The sequence below is a fragment of the Bos taurus genome, chromosome 23 (genome assembly GCF_002263795.3).
Source record: "Bos taurus isolate L1 Dominette 01449 registration number 42190680 breed Hereford chromosome 23, ARS-UCD2.0, whole genome shotgun sequence".
Classification (NCBI taxonomy): Eukaryota; Metazoa; Chordata; class Mammalia; order Artiodactyla; family Bovidae; genus Bos; species Bos taurus.
In genome coordinates, this window is record NC_037350.1 from 3,566,744 (window position 1) to 3,585,587 (window position 18,844).

General features: G+C 43.0%; 1 protein-coding gene across 29 annotated transcripts in view; it reads left to right on the top strand.

Moving 5' to 3' along the window:
* DST (dystonin) overlaps positions 1-18,844 on the top strand; it is a 514,523-nt gene that overhangs the window by 313,475 nt on the left and 182,204 nt on the right. For 28 of the 29 annotated variants that reach the window (XM_024983983.2, XM_024983991.2, XM_024983988.2 and 25 more), the window contains 16 exons: positions 3,182-3,301; positions 5,827-5,922; positions 6,364-6,491; positions 9,434-9,527; positions 9,986-10,140; positions 11,157-11,619; positions 11,707-11,835; positions 11,992-12,069; positions 12,143-12,304; positions 12,383-12,487; positions 15,068-15,163; positions 16,337-16,462; positions 17,040-17,192; positions 17,382-17,536; positions 17,859-17,985; positions 18,455-18,638. In XM_024983983.2, the coding sequence (XP_024839751.1) occupies positions 3,182-3,301; positions 5,827-5,922; positions 6,364-6,491; positions 9,434-9,527; positions 9,986-10,140; positions 11,157-11,619; positions 11,707-11,835; positions 11,992-12,069; positions 12,143-12,304; positions 12,383-12,487; positions 15,068-15,163; positions 16,337-16,462; positions 17,040-17,192; positions 17,382-17,536; positions 17,859-17,985; positions 18,455-18,638 (2,371 nt within the window). Of the gene's footprint in view, positions 1-3,181; positions 3,302-5,826; positions 5,923-6,363; positions 6,492-9,053; positions 9,321-9,433; positions 9,528-9,985; positions 10,141-11,156; positions 11,620-11,706; positions 11,836-11,991; positions 12,070-12,142; positions 12,305-12,382; positions 12,488-15,067; positions 15,164-16,336; positions 16,463-17,039; positions 17,193-17,381; positions 17,537-17,858; positions 17,986-18,454; positions 18,639-18,844 lie in introns of those variants that run through there. The other variant, XM_024984008.2, reaches the window with a different exon arrangement.

Here is an 18,844-nt window from a genome sequence, read left to right on the forward strand (position 1 = left end):
CCGCTTGGCACCCATCAGTGTGTTCTCTGTGTTTGTGATTCTGTGTCTGTTTCATAGATAAGTTCATGTGTGTCATATTTTAGATACAATACCATTCATATTGTGTGGTAATTGTCTTTCTCCGTCTTCCTTCACTTAGTATGATACCCTCTGGGTCTGTCCATGTTGCTACACATGGCATTATTTTATTCTTTTATATGGTCAAGTAATATTCCATTGTATATATGTACCATATCTTTTTTTTTTAAAAAAAACTTCTTGTCTTTAGTCTCACATGAACAGCAACGGGATCCATTCTTCCCCAAACTCCCCTCCCATCCAGGCTGCCACATAACACTGAGCATAGTTCCATGTGCTATGTAGTAGGTCCTTGTTGGTTATCCGTTTTAAATATAGCAGTGTGTACCTGTCCATCCCGGACTCCCTAATTATCCCTTTCCCCATCCTCCCCTGCCAGCAATCATAAGTTCGTCCTCGAAGTCCGTGAGTTTGTTTGTTTTGTAAGTAAGTTCCTTTGTATCATTTCTTTTTAGATTCCACATATAAGGGGTGCCATGCAATATTTCTGTTTCCCTGTCTGACTTACTTCGCTCAGTATGACGATCTCTAGATCCATCCGTGTTGCTGTAGATGGCATTATTTCTTTCTTTTCCATGGCTGAGTATTCCTTTGTTTATATGTACACATTTTCTTTATCCTTTCATCTGTTGATCAACATTCAGGTTGTTTCCATGTCGTGGCAATTGTGAATAGTGTTGCTATGAGTGTAGAGGTGTATGGCTCTTTCTGAATTAGAATTCTGCCTGGGTATATGCCCAGGAGTAGCATTGCTGGATCATATACTAATTGTATTTTTAGTTTTCTGAAGAGCCTCCATACTGTTCTCCATGGTGGCTGTAACATTCCCACCAGCAGTCTAAAAGGGTTCCCTTCTCTCTGCACCCTCTCCAGCATTTATTGTTTGTTGACTTTTTAATGATGTCTGTTCTGATCAGTGTGAGGTGATGCCTCATTATGGTTTTGACTTACATTTCTCTAATAATTAGTGATGTTGAGCATCTTTTCACGTGCCTATTGACCATGTGTACGTTCTCATTGGAGAAATGTCTATTTATAGCTTCTGCCCACTTTCCAATTCAGTTGTTTTTGTATTGTCGAGTTGTATGGATTTACAGTCTTTAAATGTCAAATATTTTTTAATGGATTTGAGTTAATAGGCTACTCAATAAATTGATACTATATGTATTTTAATGGTACCATTCCACCATTACAATTCAAGTATAACTCAGAAACATTTCATTTCGTAAAGTAGGTTATTCAGAGTTGCATGTCACTTGTAAATGAAAACTGGAACCACTCAATTGAGAGTTTTTTTTTTCTTTTTTAATGTGCTGCTGTTTAACAGCCACCCAGTTTGCTATCCTTCTCTCTGTAGAGACTATCTCACTTCCAAAATCACTTTCAAGTTTATAGACTTATATGATCCCAGGAAGTAAGGCCGCTCTGTGTTGTGTTCTGGTTTGAAGGTGAGGCCCGGAGGAGGGTGATTGGATTTTGCCAGACTCTGTAGCAGGGCAGGATCTCTGACACATGGCTCTGGGTTCTTGGTTTAGTCCCGTGCTTCCGAAAGCCTGCAGTGTATTTTCGCCGTGCGTGTCGTGCTGGCCCTACTGACGAGCGCTGTGCTTCTCTGGAGGACAGGACCCCCGCCCCACACATGCTGTGCTCCTGGGGGACCCTCTCGCCCTGGCCGCCCTGCTCCTTCAGCTGCCACCTTTACTCACCTTTACTGTTTCATCTTGAGGATTTGGGAGCTCTCTGGTCTCTTGTGTCGCCTCCGTGTGCTCTGGTTTAGGCTTGTTCCTCTTCCCTCCTGCGTGCTCTGTCTTGAAGGCTGGTCCCCAAGCAACTTGCTGCCGTGCTCACCCTCCGCTCTGGTGTCTGCTGTGACTCAGGCTAGAGCTGCCCAAGAAAGTGCCTGTGGCCGCTCCGGGCTCCTCCCCACAGCCTGCACGCAGCTCCTCACTCCCACCCCTTCACCGGGATGAGGATGTGAGCTTGCTTGTGGCCTTGCCGGCTCCCCTGATTTTCTTCTACCATCATCTCTGCACACTGTCGGCATATTAGCTTAGAAACCTCCCACGGCTTCATGTGGCTTGCAAGGCTCAATGCGGTCTAGATGTACTGACCTCCAATGGCTCTGCATGTGTCCGTTCTTCCCAGCATCAGTTCCCACGTGAGCTTTTGGTGGTGGCCAGGGCGTTCCTGTCTCAGAGTCCGTGCCTCCATCCCATGCGTCACCTGTCTGTCCCTCCCACCGCCCACTCCAGTTCCTGCTCACTGCACAGCCGCCCAGGGACGGCCTCTCCCAAGAGGCCTTCAGGTGATGCTTTTGAGGCACATCTGTGCTCACCTCACTTTTTATCTTGATGCCTCGCATAAACTACCCACTTTTGTTATTTCAACACTTCTTCAGTACTGCTTTTCATTTTGCATAACTGTTTATATTATGACTCTCTCTTGCCTCCTCGTCTAGACAGAAAACTCTTTGATAAAAGGGATCATCTCTTAAAGTATATTTTTATTACAGCGCTTACCACAGTGCTTTGAACATCATAAGCACTTCCTCAAATGCTTAATTGAAGAAAACAGTTGACAGTCTTCCAGTCTCCTTCATTTAAAAACAAAAGTTTGCTTAAGGAATATTGAATGATTCCCCCCATGTACATTTCCTGTAGGTTTCATTCCTGTCAAGTTTCCTGTGTCTTATGTAGTTCTCTGAGTTTCAGATATCAGGTAGACTTAGGCTGGCAGAGAAGGCCATTACTCCCTTTCTTGACTGCCCGGGAAACACTCCAAATTGATCATGGCGTTTTTTTCTGCTACATTTCAATGCAGCCTCAGAAGCCGCCTTAACAAGGTACCTCAGTCAGCCTGGATCCTTGGATCAGAGTTGGCGTTCCTTAGGGGAGTCTTAGTGGTCAACTGTTGATAGCATGTTTTTAGAGCTGTTTAAGTGGACAGAATTGAGACTGGGAGGAAATGAAGAAAACCTTGAACTGGTCCTCTCTGTCAGGCTTAAAGACCCGCAGATCCACATAACGACCTCTGGCCAGGCTATGTTAGACGTGAATGTTGCCATCTGCAGATACAGACCTTCTTTGCCATCTTCTCCTTGTAGGATGTCGAAGTCAAGTGGATTGAATACCAGAATATGGTCAACTACCTCGTCCAGTGGATCAGACACCACGTGGCCACTATGTCGGAGAGAACGTTTCCTAATAATCCTGTAGAACTCAAGGTCTGTGTCCCTACAGAAGTTAAGTAGGGTTAAGTTTATTCCTAAACCTTAAAAAAAATGCTGAAATGGTTCTATCATTTCAGAAACTGAAGAAAAATTACCCTTGGCAAGGTACCAGTCAGCAGGCAAATTATTTATTTATCCATCTTCTATTATACAGAGGAAATGGAAGTCGACACCAATACTTAAAACATCAGAGCAACAACATCTTAAATTTATAGTCCCTTCACTTTGCCTTGTTGAGAGTTAATATGGGAGGGTCTCTGGGAATGACGTTGTGGTGTTATTTTTGGAACCTGGGAGACACCTGGAGCTAGCAGGTGGCCGGGGCAGGAGCTGTGTGGGAAGCTTGTGCAATGCAGGGGTGGCCGGGCATGTGCCTGTGGTCACATCCCGTTAGAAACGGCCTCAGAGGCTTCTGTGGTACAAGACGTACATTCAGTATTTCACCACGAATTCGAAAGGACGTACCCGACTCCCGGGGTAAATGAGTTCCTGGTTTAGTAGAACAGGTGCTACTGCCTAAGAAACGGGGTCCGTCTCTTTGTCAGAGACGTCACAGAGGTATTGAAAGATGGTGTAGTTGTATAAACATTGAAAATAAGTTGACTCTTCTTGAACCTTGGGATTTGTCATAGCAGAGTAGTGTACTTTATTTCAAGCAATGGCTCATGTGAATATGAACAACAAGGTCTAATTCCTTGAACTGTAGACACTGTTTTCCTGATCGGAATTTCAGGAATGGTTCTAATCTAGGAGAGGCCCTGTTCACATGAGCAATTGCGTCCATGCATCTGTACACAATGTCTATGGAACAGCTTTTACTCACGCTGCCACGGGGAGTTTGTTCTTGGCACCAGGCTCCTTGGCGCGTGTCCATGTGATGCTCCTTTGGGTCTTTCTGAAGCGGTTTTGTGCGATGTCTCCCAGTGTGGATGGTAACCTCTCCCGGCAGGAAAGCGTTCCTCCCCCTTCCGTGACCACATCTACTGTGAACAGCATCAGCACACGATGGCATTCTGTACTTATTCACTGATGGACATCCTAAAATGTTGCACTTTGGGTTTAGCCAACTTTTAGATTTCAAGTTCTACTTATTTTCAAATAGATTCATTGTCCAGACATTTGAGTAAATTCATGCTGGCTTCTGATTAGTGCAGATGCTTAAATTATTGAAGAAGTTTGACTACAGATTACTTGCTGGTGTCTGGGATAAGACAGGATATAGGAAAAAAATACATCATGGGGAAATACCAAATATTGGGTTCGCCAAGGAGTTTATTTGGGTTTTTCTCAAAGGAACTTTTTGGCCAACTGAATAATTTTCTTAATCAGCAAAACATTAAATGGAATCCTTCAGATAAATATGTCTCCTCGAACATTTTCATGGACTTGTTTTAAAGCAGCATGAATTAGGATGAAATAATCAGTGTATACTTACTAAATGTGGAGCTATTTTATCAACATAATTTTTAGAAGCTCCTTGTTAATAAACATAATATACATATATTTAAGAGATTCCCAAATTAATATCTATAAATTAGATAGTAATTTAATTATATGGCTCAGACTTTTATAATAGCAGGAACCAGTAGCATCTTTTCTTACTGTAAGATCTGCTTAATTAGGCCATGGGACATTGAACGCAAACTTTAGTCCTGTCTGATGAGAATTCTGTTTTTCAAGGATGGACCACGAAACATAGAAGCATGCTTCCCACCCCGTTTTATGAGAATCGCATCAGATGATTTTTCCAAAAAGTAAAAGCTAAAGTACAGCATTTGCAAAGTGTATCTTTTAAAGGATGTGTCTTCTTATTTGGATGATGAGATCCTTAGTAGAGTTGTGGTTCCCTGGTGGCTCAGCTGGTAAAGAATCCGCCTGCAGTGTGGAGACCCGGGTTCGATCCCTGGGTCGGGAAGATCCCCTGGAGAAGGGAAAGGCTACCCATTCCGGGATTCTGGCCTGGAGATTCTCATGGACACAGGAGCCTGACAGGCTACAGTCCCCGGGGTCGCAAAGAGTCAGACACGACTGAGCAACTAACAGACACTGTTGTGGTTTTCATTATCCAGATGCCTGGGCAGCATATGTTGAATCGGGCTCACAGCCCTAATTACATCCTCTTCAGATCCCTTAGATCCTGTTTACCAGCTGGCTCAGAACTGGCATCCTTGATTGTCTTATTTTATGAAGGAATACCTCCCCGGGTGGGAGAGTGGTAAAGAATCTGCCTGCCAATGCAGGAGATGCAAGAGATGCAAGCTTGATCTCTGGGTCAGGAAGATCCCCTGGAGTAGGAAATGGAAACCCACTCCAGTATTCTTGCCTGGAAAATTCCACAGACAGAGGTGCTTGGTGGGCTGCAGTCCATGGGGTCTCAAAGAGTCGGATGTAGCTGAGTATGCATGCCACGCCACCCAGGCAGGTGACAGAATAGAAAGCATTTGAAGTCGTGACGTTATGTGATAATGAAAACAGATTTTTGAAGTTCAGCTCTTCATTTATTTTCCCTTTCATTTTAGGCACTTTACAATCAGTATTTACAGTTTAAAGAAACAGAAATTCCACCAAAGGAGACAGAAAAATCAAAAATTAAACGCTTATATAAATTATTAGAGGTAAGAAAAAATTTCCTTTGAATTGGCAAATGTCTCCTTTTAAAAAATTTTATTGATGTAGTTGATTATAGTGTGTCAATTTCTGCTCCTCAGCATGGTAACTCAGTTATATACCTCAGTTATATATGTATTTACTGGGCTGTACCGTAGGACCTTGCTGTTTGTCCATTCTCTGTATAATGTTCTTTGTATCTGCTAATCCCAAACTCAGTCCTTCCCTTCCCCCCTCTCCAACCCCTCCCCCTTGTCAACCACAAGTTTGTTCTCTGTGTCGGGGATTCCGTTTCGTAGATTAGCTTTTTTGTGTCATCTTTTAGAGTCCATCTGTAAGTGATAGCATATGGTATCAAATGTAATCTTTATAAATAGTCTGTCTTGATTTAAGAAGCGTGATTTTTAATGTCTTTGCTTCACATCACCTTTTTGTGCTGTTTTCTCTAGATTTGGATAGAGTTTGGACGCATCAAACTCCTTCAAGGTTATCACCCAAACGACATAGAAAAGGAATGGGGAAAGCTCATCATCGCCATGCTGGAGAGGGAGAAGGCTCTTCGTCCCGAAGTTGAAAGGTTGGGGGCGTTCTCTGCCCGGGGTGTCCAGTGAGGGGGTCCGCTTGTGGTGCGCAAACAGCTTAAGCTTTGGAGACATGCCACCCTGGACCAACATTAGCCTTTTCCATTTGCTTGTTTGCGTGACCTTGGCTAAGTCTTTCTGATTCTCCCATTTTGTTATCTAGAAACTCTTCCAAGAGGTTTGAGGAAGGAATCAGGGAAGTAATGCTGGAGGGGGCCTGGGTTGGTGTGTGCAGTTGCATCTCATATGGCGGTTACAGACTTAGTCAGGAGGACCCGTGAGAATTTCTCCAGCTTTTAAGTCACCAGAAGCTCATCCATACATAACATAGGTTAACCGTGAGCTTACCTTGTTTCTTGGTATGTTTTGGGCTACGGCCCTCTCTGTGGGCAGTGAACCCTCTGTTTAAAGAAGGGCAGTGAGGCAGCGCCCGGAGGACTTGTGATCGCTGGTTCAGTCCCACCCTGTCTGTGGGCCCGAAACCATCCCTCAGCTTCCTCCTTTCTCTCCTGCCTCACCAGGCGCCCCGGAAGGTCGCCTAGGTCCTCAGGAGGGGTTTGTTGGATGGTCCTTCCGTTCCAGCCTGAGCTGTGCTGCGTGGGGCTCATGGTCCGAGTCCCCAAGGCTGGCCTTCTGGTCCTCGGCGAGCCACGCCGGCCGCCTCTCAGGAGCGCTGGCCTGCCCGTTTCCCAGCCTCCGCGTTTGTGAGATCTGGCACTGTCTTTTCCTGTGGCTGGGTTGTCTGGTTTGTCCTCTCCTTACTCCTGGTCTTCCTCTGATCTCAGCTCCCGTATGATTTCCTCCAGAAACTTTCTGAAGTCTCCCAGGCTGGTTCAGGTGTTTTGGGGTTGACCCTCCTGTTCCATGTGGTCCTCCTTCATAGACTCATCTCGGTTGTAATGTATACATTTCTCTGCGATTGCTTGAATGAGGACTGCCAGTTCCACAGAGTGAGCATGCAGACAGATTCCTGTGTTTGTGGTTCCTTGTACTGCCCACAACACCGGCTCTGCTACCCGGAGGCCCTCAATATACTGATGTTCTCTGCACCCACTCCTAACTTCCACGTGGAAGAAGTGTGAACTAATGCATTGAAGATCCGAGGGTGGGTCTGATTTGTCAGGCCTTTATGACATCATTGATGACACGCTTGTTAAAGCAGAGTATTATGTCTACATAACTGGATCCTTTTGAACCAGAACAAGTGCAAAATACCTAGGATGGACCTTGTAGGGAGGAGATAATTCTGGGTGGTTCAAATGAAATGCTCAGCTTCTAATCTGATGAAAGGATAGAAAAGGTGCCAGAGAAAGGGGGCAGAGTTGATTTTAGTTGTCAGAATAGCAGCTGGATTTTAATTTATGTAAATAAAAGAATGCTGTGGTTAAGAGTTCAAGGTCTAGGAGCCAGTCAATCCTGGATGAATTATTAGCTCAGTGTTCATGCCATGTAATCTTAGATTGACTATCCTCTCTAAACTTCAGTTTCCTCATTTGTAAATAGGATGTAATAGTAGGAACCACATTTGGTGGTTCTGAGTATGTCTATAAAGTGATTAGTTAATTTCCTGGCACCTAACAATTGCTTCAGAAATGTTAGGTGCTGGCTACTATTATTATTTTGTGCTTTTCTGTTTACTAACTATATTTGACATGACACTCTCAAATTCCCTCCTAAAAAGGACAGTGTCTGCCTCTAGTTGGGGAAGCAGCAATTTGGCTTTGCAGTGTTGGGGATAGGAAAATATTTAGCATGGCTGATTCAATGCCTTCATTTTTCTTGAAGCAACAAGTTTTTTGGCATTAACTCTGTATTGCAAAATAATAGCTCTGTGGCATGGGAGTATGTAAAAGGCAAATGAGAAAGAGCCAATGATCTTAGGCCAGGTAATAACCTGTAGAAAGGAAAAACAAGCACAGACAAATTAAATCTCCAAGCATCACACTGATACTCTTCTTAGCACTTTGGCTTTTAAAAATAAAAAGTAACTTTAGTGAGAGTAGACATAACATTCCTGGGAGTGGTTCCTGTGGTGGGGAAAAGGTAACTGGACAATTTTCCAGTTAATGTAACCTAATCGACAAATGCTGTGCTGGTTAAAAAGGAAAGATGCTTTGCTTCTTGTCAAATTCCTTTGTTTGTAGGTGTTTGTACGTACCAGTTTTCTAACCCTGTGTTGTTCAGTACAGAGCTGGTTTTTCCAAAATGCTAGGATGAGGCTCTGATTGGCTGTTTGTGTTCTTTTAGCTGATGATTGGTATTGCCAGAGTGACCTGATTGTTCTTTGGCTTCTGTGAAGCATCAGAGTTGTTTTTGAGTTGGTGGCAAGTGAATGATTCTTGGTGAAAATATTTGGCAAGTCTTGTCCAGTGACGCCCCATCAGCCTGCCTTGTCTGTACATGTAGGGCTTTAGTGTAGGCTACAAAAGGCAGACCGTAGCTAGCAAACCCATGGCTCTAGGCGGGATTCTTTTGAATAGTTATCAGCGTATTATTTGCTGCGTGTTGAATATGCATGTTGGGGCATATTTAAGGAGCCATTAAAAGCTGTAACAGCCAGTCGCCTCTTTTCACCATTAGAAGTAGCACTTTCTGCAGACTGTGTACTTTCTAGTCTACTTTTAATGGTGGAAGAAAAAACATCATTGCGAGATAAAAATGCACAGCAGTAGTTACAGTTACCGGAGCAGTGATTCTGTGTTTAGTAACACGACTAGCACTCGGACTAGTCTTGACTCAAATGAGAATTTCCTCTCGGTTCATTGTGGTCCAACCCTGATCAACTCCTGTATTAGCTTTGGCAATGAATCCTTTGATGGACACAGGTATGGAGTCCTTGATGTGGGGTTGTGGTTTTTCTTTTGGTGGGCCTCGTTTTTCAGGGGTGGCTAGCTCTCTGACTTCAGAAGGAAAGAGTTTATTTTGTTTCTTCTTTTAGGTTGGAGATGTTGCAGCAGATTGCTAACCGAGTTCAGAGGGGCAGTGTCATCTGTGAAGACAAACTGTTGCTTGCCCGAAATGCTCTCCAGTCTGTAAGTTCATTTCAGGAGCTGCTGGAATTGCTGTAGAGGGGTCGGTACATTCAGATGAAATAAAATCTTCTACGCTTCCCAGGTGGCTCAGACGGTAAAGAATCTGCCTGCAGTGTAGGAGACATGAGTTCAATCACTGGGTTGGGGAGATCTCCTGGAGAAGGGAATGGCACCCCGCTCCAGTATTCTTGCCTGGAGAATTCCTTGGATAGAGGAGCCTGATGGGCTACAGTCCATGGGGTGCCAAAGAGTCAGACATGACTGAGCGACTAACGCTTTCACTTTCATGGCGTTCGGGGTCTAGTTCCCTGACCGCAGATCCAACCCATGCCCCCTACAGTGGACACGCCGAGTCCTAACTCCTGGCCCACCACCAGGGAAGTCCCTGAGGCTAGATTTGCAATTTGTTTAATTAGTTAATTAATGTAGAATTAATACTGAATTGTTTTAAAATATAGGATTCTAAAAGATTGGAATCCGGGCTGCAGTTTCAGAATGAAGCAGAGATTGCCGGATATATCCTTGAATGTGAGAACCTTTTACGCCAGCATGTCATTGATGTACAGATTCTTATTGATGGAAAGTACTACCAGGCAGACCAGTTGGTGCAGAGGTAAGAGAGCTTCCTAGTCAGCCTTGTCCTCCTCGCTGACTGTTCCGTGGCCCCTCATTAAGGACGTAGAGGGTGGCGATTTTATGAAGTGTTCCCTAAGCTCTTTTTTGTTGACAATGTGTGTCACATTAATTGTGTCATATTTCGGTGTGTTTAGTAGGTTTTGTTCTTCAAAGATAAATAAGAGAAAAAAATTTTAGATACATGTAGTATTTAATACTGTAGTAACTAACCTGCAGTTGAAATATTCATGTGTGATATTTGAAAAAGGGACAATAATGAGAAAATAATCTTTTAAGTCAACTTATCAGTTTTGTGTTTATCTTATGAAAATGCTCATAACAAAATATTGGGAAAATATGTATATAAAAATCTGTGTCTCTGAGAAGTGGATTTGGGGATAGGAATGGAACATTTCTGGTTGTATATAATATATATTATGTAAATATCTAAATATATGATATATATGTATAAGGCAAAAACTATGAATGATGCTTCAAATGAGTAATTCTGCTTTTAGGCATCTATAATAATTCTAAATATAGAACTTATCTAAATAAATATAGGAAAAAAAGTGTCCGTGTCAAAAATTTGGAATCCTGTGTGTCAAATAATAGGAGAATGAGCATATACTATGATAGTGTTGTAATTGAGTTCATTATAAATTACAGTTGTAAAGATCATATGATAATATAGAATACTTATAGTACAACATTGAGTGAAAAAATCGTGATGTAAATTTTTATCAGTGTGACTATAATGACATTTTAAAATAGACTTTATTTATTTGAGCAACTTAGGTTTATAAAAAATTGCGTGGACAGTCTAGAGTTCCCATAACACCCCTTCAAAGCCTCTTCCCCTGTTATTAACATCTTGCACTAGTGTGATGCCTTTGTTATGGCTGATGAGCCAATATTGATCATTTTGGTAACTAGAGTCCCTAGTTTTAGGGGTCAGCCTTTGTGAACAATACCTCTCACATTATAGCTTACGCATTTTGATTTTCTTTTCAGGGTTGCAAAACTGCGCGATGACATCATGGCCTTGCGGAACGAATGTTCCTCAGTGTACAGCAAAGGCCGCGTGCTGACGACGGAGCAGACGAAGCTCATGATATCAGGAATCTCTCAGAGTTTAAACGCAGGATTTGCACAGACCTTAAACCCCAGCATGAACTCAGGGCTGACGCAGGGTCTCACACCTTCCCTGACCCCGTCTAGCGTGACCTCGGGCCTGTCGTCAGGGCTGACTTCCCGCCTGACCCCGTCTGTCACTCCTGCCTATACGCCTGGCTTCCCATCAGGGTTAGTTCCAAGTTTCGGCTCAGGAGGGGAGACAAGCTCCCTGCAGACTCTGAAGCTGATGCAGATCCGAAAGCCCCTTCTCAAGTCATCTCTGCTGGACCAGAATTTAACAGAAGAGGAAATCAACATGAAATTTGTTCAGGACCTTTTGAATTGGGTGGATGAGATGCAGGTAAAAATATTTACTCTTACCTAAGTTTCAGGCCTTATTGCTACCAGTTTTTTTTTTTTTTTAAACCTCATATCTTCCTATTTAAAGGTGCAGCTGGACCGCACTGAATGGGGATCAGATTTGCCAAGTGTTGAAAGCCACTTAGAAAATCATAAAAATGTCCACCGAGCTATTGAAGAATTTGAATCTAGCCTTAAAGAAGCTAAGATCAGTGAGGTATGTGAATTTAAAGTCTGTATGTATATATTTCATCCCAGCTTCTGCTGTGCTCTTTCTGTTAAGACCCTGTTGTCACAGGATAAAAGATAGATTGCCAGTGAATCAGAATTTCTTAAGATTCCTAACCTGCTGTCTTTTTATCCCATGTTATAGATCCAGATGACGGCACCTCTTAAACTAACTTACGCAGAAAAGTTACACAGATTAGAGAATCAGTATGCAAAACTCTTGGTAAGTTTTTTTTAACTTTCCCTTCCCTTTATATGGCAAAGACATGATTCTTACCATGATTCTCCTTATAAAGAATACATCCAGGAATCAGGAGCGGCACCTTGACACACTCCACAATTTTGTAACTCGTGCAACGAATGAACTTATTTGGTTGAATGAAAAAGAAGAGGAGGAAGTTGCTTACGACTGGAGTGAAAGAAACACCAACATAGCCCGGAAGAGAGATTACCACGCTGTGAGTGCAGCTTCTGTGGCTGAATGTTACCAGTGCCTCTCAGGTTTTATCATTTCCTAACGTATTTATTTCAATTAGGAATTGATGAGAGAACTTGATCAAAAGGAAGAAACTATTAAGTCAGTTCAAGAGATAGCGGAGCGGCTGCTTCTGGAAAATCACCCAGCCCGGTTAACCATTGAGGTGAGTCAGAAAGTGTAATATGGATATTCGAATGTTACCTTTCAGATTCTTTTATTGTTTGTGGATAAATAGAAAAATGCAAACTATCAAACTTTTACTACAACCTGGCTCAAAAATAACACTTCTGACAAATCATAGTGATGTGCCTTCTGCTCTGCGTGAAGCGTGCCACCCATTGGTGTCAACCCCTGTGGCCATAGAGATGCAGGACAGTAACTCTGAAGGACCTTGTCTTGTCAGGCTTTGACGTTAGTTTCTTCCCGACCACGTGATGTTGCATGCGGTTGTAACCTTGCTGGGTCCCGTTCACTTACCTAAAATGGGGGAAGTTGCTCCTAACTGTAGAGTTGTGTGAGGAGGACAAAAGTGTACTGTTAGCTTAGTTCAGTTCTTGATACATAGTAGGTTCTCAAGAAGTCCTAGTTATTATTATTATTTCATTTACTAATCCTGTCCATGATCTGGCTCTGACAGGAACGTCCTCAGGGTGTAACACACATTTCAGACCCAGAAGGGGAGGGCTGACCTGGAGTTTATCAGGCTGCCCGTGAGGTGCAGGTGGGGTGGGGGGTGTTTAGTTTTTAGGCCTGGGATCTGCTAGAGTTAGTGACTTTCTAAATGTGCTGGAGGTTATGGAAGAGAGGAGAAGTATCAAATGTGGACAGTTGTATATTTCCAGAGGAAGAAAAATGAAACTGTGCTTACAATGGGATGTGTGGTTGAGGAAAGGGATCTGAGAATCTTTGTTCCCTAAAATAAGTTGTCATGACACAAAAGATTCATGAAATTCTAGACCTCATCTGGAGGTCTGGGGAATGTTACAGTTGCCCTTCTTTCATGTAAAAATGTGGTTTTCATCCCCAGGCAATGCTACATAGAAATGTTAAGGACCTAGAAGAGTGGGGCGGGGGGTGGGGGGGTTGGAGGGGAGCACTAGGGAAAGGAGATTAGAATCATGATGGGTCTGGATATACTTTTATACTATGGTCAACTGAAGGTGGGGTATTCCTTAAAATAGAGAAGTGACGGCTGCTAGAAGTGCGATTATAGGTTGAGACTTTTGATGGGCGTGGATGAAGTGGATGTGAACCTGATTACCTTTAGGTAGAGCTGTTAGTCTAATTAACTAAGGATGTGGAAGGATAAAATTAAGCCTTAGTCATCTTTATGGTTCTTCAGGCCCATCTAATGTATTGTAGGCGATGGATAGTAGTTAATTATCAACACTATTTTGTATTTTATGAGGAAAAGAAGCTAATAATTTAACAATGCACAATGTGTATTTTATAGCCAATTTACTCTAAGTAGCTTAATTGGAGGGAGCACGTAACGTGATCAGGAAGTGTTGCCAGATTTCCACGGTTGCCTTGTACGTTCCATCCAGAAAGCTGCCTGGACCGAGCTCAGCGGCCTGTTTCTCCAGGAGGGACCGTCTTATGTAAGACAGTCGTTAGAGCAGCTAGGCCGCCCTCTTCTGGAAGCCAGGGAACTGCACCTTAAATAGGAAAGGGTGTTTCCTGTTTCCGTGTAAGTAGGTGCCTTTCCTACAGTATTTTTGCTCTCATGAAAGAGGCACCTTGTACTGAATAAAGATTCAAGTAAAAAACATTTGAAATAAAACTTCCTAGTATTATCTCTGATATTATCCCATAATTATACTGATAAAGAATTACATAAGCTTCTCCACCCTTCCCAAACAGTCCCGATAAAACAGATCAGCCCCACTCCTGCCAAGAGCTTCAAGACTAGTTTTGGAAGCAAAAACAGGACAAAAACTACACACCATGTACTTTGATGTCAGAAGGGGGATTTTATTATCCAATAATACAAAAATTCAGAAAACAGACAGAGGAAAATTGAGTGAAGGGGGTGTATCTGAGGATTCCACACAGGAGAGTGTTGGATAGCTTGCATCCATCTCAAGTGTTAAAGAAGTCTGCCTGGAAAAACAGCCCCAGAGTTAGCACTTTTCATATATGTGACAAGAAAAACGAGTCAAGAAACTGAAAATTTGAAAGAAATTGGACTGATTGAAAAATGTATGCGAGACAGGAAAAGAGACACAGATGTATAGAACAGTCTTTTGGACTCTGTGGGAGAGGGCGAGGGTGGGAGAATGGCATTGAAACATGTAAATTATCATATGTGAAACAAATCGCCAGTCCAGGTTGGATGCATGAGACAGGGTACTCAGGGCTGGTGCACTGGGATGACCCAGGTGGATGGGATGGGGAGGGAGGTGGGAGGATGGTTCAGGATGGGGAACACATGTATCCCCATGATGGATTCATGTCAATGTATGGCAAAACCAATACAATTTTGTAAAGTAATTAGTCTCCAATTAAAATAAATACATTTATATTAAAAAAATTTTTTAAAAGAAAAATGTATGTTTAAAGTTTTAGGACTGGCTTTGTGCAAGTGGGGATGTTTAGCTTAGCGGGACAGTTCACGTCCCTGCTTCTCAAGTCTCTGTTAAAGGCATCTCATCACCTGTGTAGACCGCCGTCTTTTAACCCTGAGAAGCCTGGGTGTGTCTTGCTGTGCAGACGGCAGTGGTGACTGTGTTTTCCCTGGCAGGCTTACCGCGCGGCAATGCAGACGCAGTGGAGCTGGATCCTGCAGCTCTGCCAGTGTGTGGAACAGCATGTGAAGGAGAACAGCGCTTATTTCGAGGTATGGAACGGTCACCGTGTCGGCGGGTGGTACTGCAATTTCAGCTGAGTTACAGGAACCATTTCCATGGTGTAATGTTGGGATGCGTGTATGTCTGACTGCAGCGGAAAGAAACCAAAATGTCTTCATTTTAGGATAGAAGGGTTATATGTCCTTTAGGATAAATGGAAGCATTTTAGTAAAGAAGAAATACTTTAAAAACCACTTAAAATGTCAGAAAATCTTAACTTTGTCCATGCTTGTCTTTTTGAGGAACAATTTTACTAGGGGGAGCTTTTTTCCTATTCTTCAGAAGTTTTAAAATATTCTTGCAATTTCATTCCCGCTTAACAACTGTTTGGGCTTCCCTGGTAGCTCAGCTGGTAGAGTCCGCCTGCAATGCAGGAGACTCTGGTTTGATTCCTGGATCAGGACGATCCACTGGAGAAGGGACAGGCTACCCACTCCAGTTTTCTTGGGCTTCCCTGGCTCAGCTGGTATAGAATCTGCCTACAATGCGGGAGACCTAGGTTCAATCCTTGTGTGGGGCAGATCCCTTGGAGAAGGGAAAGGCTACCCACTTCAGTATCCTAGCCTGGAGAATTCCATGGAGAGAAGAGCCTGCCAGGCTATAGAACATGGGGTCGCAAGGAGTCAGACATGACTGACTTTCACTTTCGTTTAACAACTGTTTAAGTGTTTATAGATGTTCTAAAGTGAAATAGATGTTCAGTCAAAGTAATATAGGGCCACGACCACAATATAGACATACACTTTGTTATATAGCTGTATTATTTTTCATATTCTTTGCCATTGTGGTTTATCACAGGATACTGAATACAGTTCCCTCTGCTATACCAGTAGGACCTTGGTGTTTATCCCCCCTGTGTTTGATAGTTTGCATCCGCTAACCCCAGAGTCCTAGTCCTTCCTTCTCCCACCTCTCCTCCCCCTGGGCATCCACAGGTTTGTTCTCTGGAGACATAAACTCTGGACACTTAGCATTCGCTCATCATCATCCAAGTTCAGGAGTTGGTGTTTGGTTAAGGGAAGGGCTCTGGAGAAGAAGTCTTGCGGCTCCTTCTGTGCCCACGTAGGAGGGGTACACACAGGACTCTGGTACTCAAACCTGACACCTGGGGGCTTTGCTGGCGTTTCGTACACTTTTAACTGCCAGTTTTCATCTTTTGCTAGTTTTTCAATGATGCCAAAGAAGCCACAGATTACTTGAGGAATCTAAAAGATGCCATCCAGCGGAAGTACAGCTGTGACAGGTCCAGCAGCATCCACAAACTGGAGGACCTCGTTCAGGAGTCCATGGTATGAGCAGGAAGACCCCCTGCTTCGTCAGCGACACGTAGTGGGGCTGGATGCGTGCCTGGTTGCGTTTCTGTGCATGGAGCTTCGCATTTTATTGGTACTCTTGGTGTTTCCGCCTCACTCAACCACTTAAACGTTGAGTTTTAGCATTTTTTTCTTTTTGGCACACAGCAAGAGTGTTGTTTGATGTGATTGCCTTAGTATTTTAAAATGCTCTCACTGTGCTTTGTGTGTGAGTATGTGTGTTTAGTCATTTATTCCATAAAGACTTGTCAGTATTTCTAGACCCTAGACACTATTTTTAGTGCTGGGACTGAACACAGCAGACAAGAACCCTGCCAGGGGGGGATGCAATAAACATGATAAATTAGTACAGCACAATACATGTAGTCTGTTAGGTACTGGTAAATGTGAAGGAGGAAAGAAAGCAACCAGACAACACAGGGGGAGAGTGGGCGGCGAGGGGCTGACGGTTCAGACGGAAGACTCTGCTGGGGAAGCTGCATTTGTGCACAGCCCTAAAAGAACAGAGAGTACACACTGTTTGCTTCTAAAAGCCTTCTGATTTATTCCTCAGGAAGAGAAAGAAGAGCTTCTGCAGTATAAAAGTACAGTGGCGAGCCTGATGGGGAGAGCAAAAACAATCGTTCAGTTGAAGCCCAGAAATGCTGACTGTCCACTCAAAACTTCTCTTCCGATCAAAGCCATCTGTGACTACAGACAAATTGAGGTACTTTAACTCCTAGAAACAGACCTGTTTCTGGCATTATTCATATATCTAAAAAACAAGGTCATATTGCTCACTAGTGGTAAAGTTTCCCACTTTAAAAAGACAAAAAAAATACCCAAGATTGGGTGTGGAAAGAGACAAATACCGCAGTGACCACATCTGGTTGTTCTGTTCTTCTTTTAAAACCAGATAACCATTTTCAAAGACGATGAATGCGTTTTGGCAAACAACTCTCATCGCGCTAAGTGGAAGGTCATCAGCCCCACTGGGAATGAGGCCATGGTCCCTTCTGTGTGCTTCACCGTCCCTCCTCCAAACAAAGAGGCGGTTGACCTTGCAAACAGGTTTGTGTGCTTTAGTTCCAGATGTAGGGCTGGCTTTGGGGGTTTCTGAAGGTAAAAGAAACAATCAATGCTTTGGCAAGGCTAATAGAATATGAGTTTGAGCAAACTCCCAGAGATAGTGAAGGACAGGAAAGCCTGGCATGCTGCAGTCCATGAGGTTGCAAAGAGTCAGATAAGACTTAGCAACTGAACAGTAACAGCACTGGATCAGAAGGACCTCGAGCTAGTAAACTTGAGATATGTCTCAAACACAGAAAGAAACCGTCACACATGTTGGTGGGGAATGGAAGGGCTGAATCTGAGTTTCTTCCTTGTGTTTCAGAATTGAGCAGCAATATCAGAATGTCCTGACCCTTTGGCACGAGTCTCACATAAACATGAAGAGTGTGGTCTCCTGGCACCATCTCATCAATGAAATTGACAGAATCCGAGCGAGCAATGTGGCTTCAGTAAGTGCAGATCTGCACGTCCACCCAACCTGTCCCAAGATGCAGGCTCTTGTCATGAAGAGTGGCCTTTGTGTTATCCCTTGAGTCAGATGAGGTCCAGCAAATCCATGATAAAATTCATTTACTCACTGAATATCTGCTACATGCCTGTTTTATATGAGGTACTTTCTAAGAATTGGGGGATCTGAAAATCCCATACTTCATTCAGTGTTTCTGTTTTCATTGGGAGGCATAGTATATAGTGTTTGGGCATACAGACATGGGTATAGTTTCATTCATCTATGAAATTCTGTAGTCTTGTTTTCCCTTGTCTTTTAAAACCTAAAGTTGTGAATGAAGAAAAAATTAATTTCCAATGATTTTCTATTATGATTATTTAATATAAACTCATGTCCCATAAGAACCACTTGAGATCAGTCCTATTGAAATTTCACCCTTAATACTATAATGGATCATTGGTCTTCTTTAGATAAAGACCATGTTGCCTGGTGAACATCAGCAAGTTCTGAGTAATCTGCAGTCCCGTTTTGAAGATTTTCTTGAAGATAGCCAGGAATCCCAAATATTTTCAGGCTCAGATATAACACAACTGGAAAAGGAGGTTAATGTGTGCAAGCAGTATTATCAAGAACTCCTTAAATCTGCAGAAAGAGGTAAAGCGTGGGAGCCCTTGCCTTTTCTCCTCATGGGTGTTTAGTCCAGGCTGTTTTCTATTATCACTGGGACTCTCAGTCTTAGGTATATTATGTCACTCAACCTGTGATAGGTAGAGACAGTTACTAAAGCATCAGATGGATGTTCGAGGTAGGAAGATTCAAGAAGGAATTCATTTTTTCCCAAATAATTAAGTAGTAAAAAG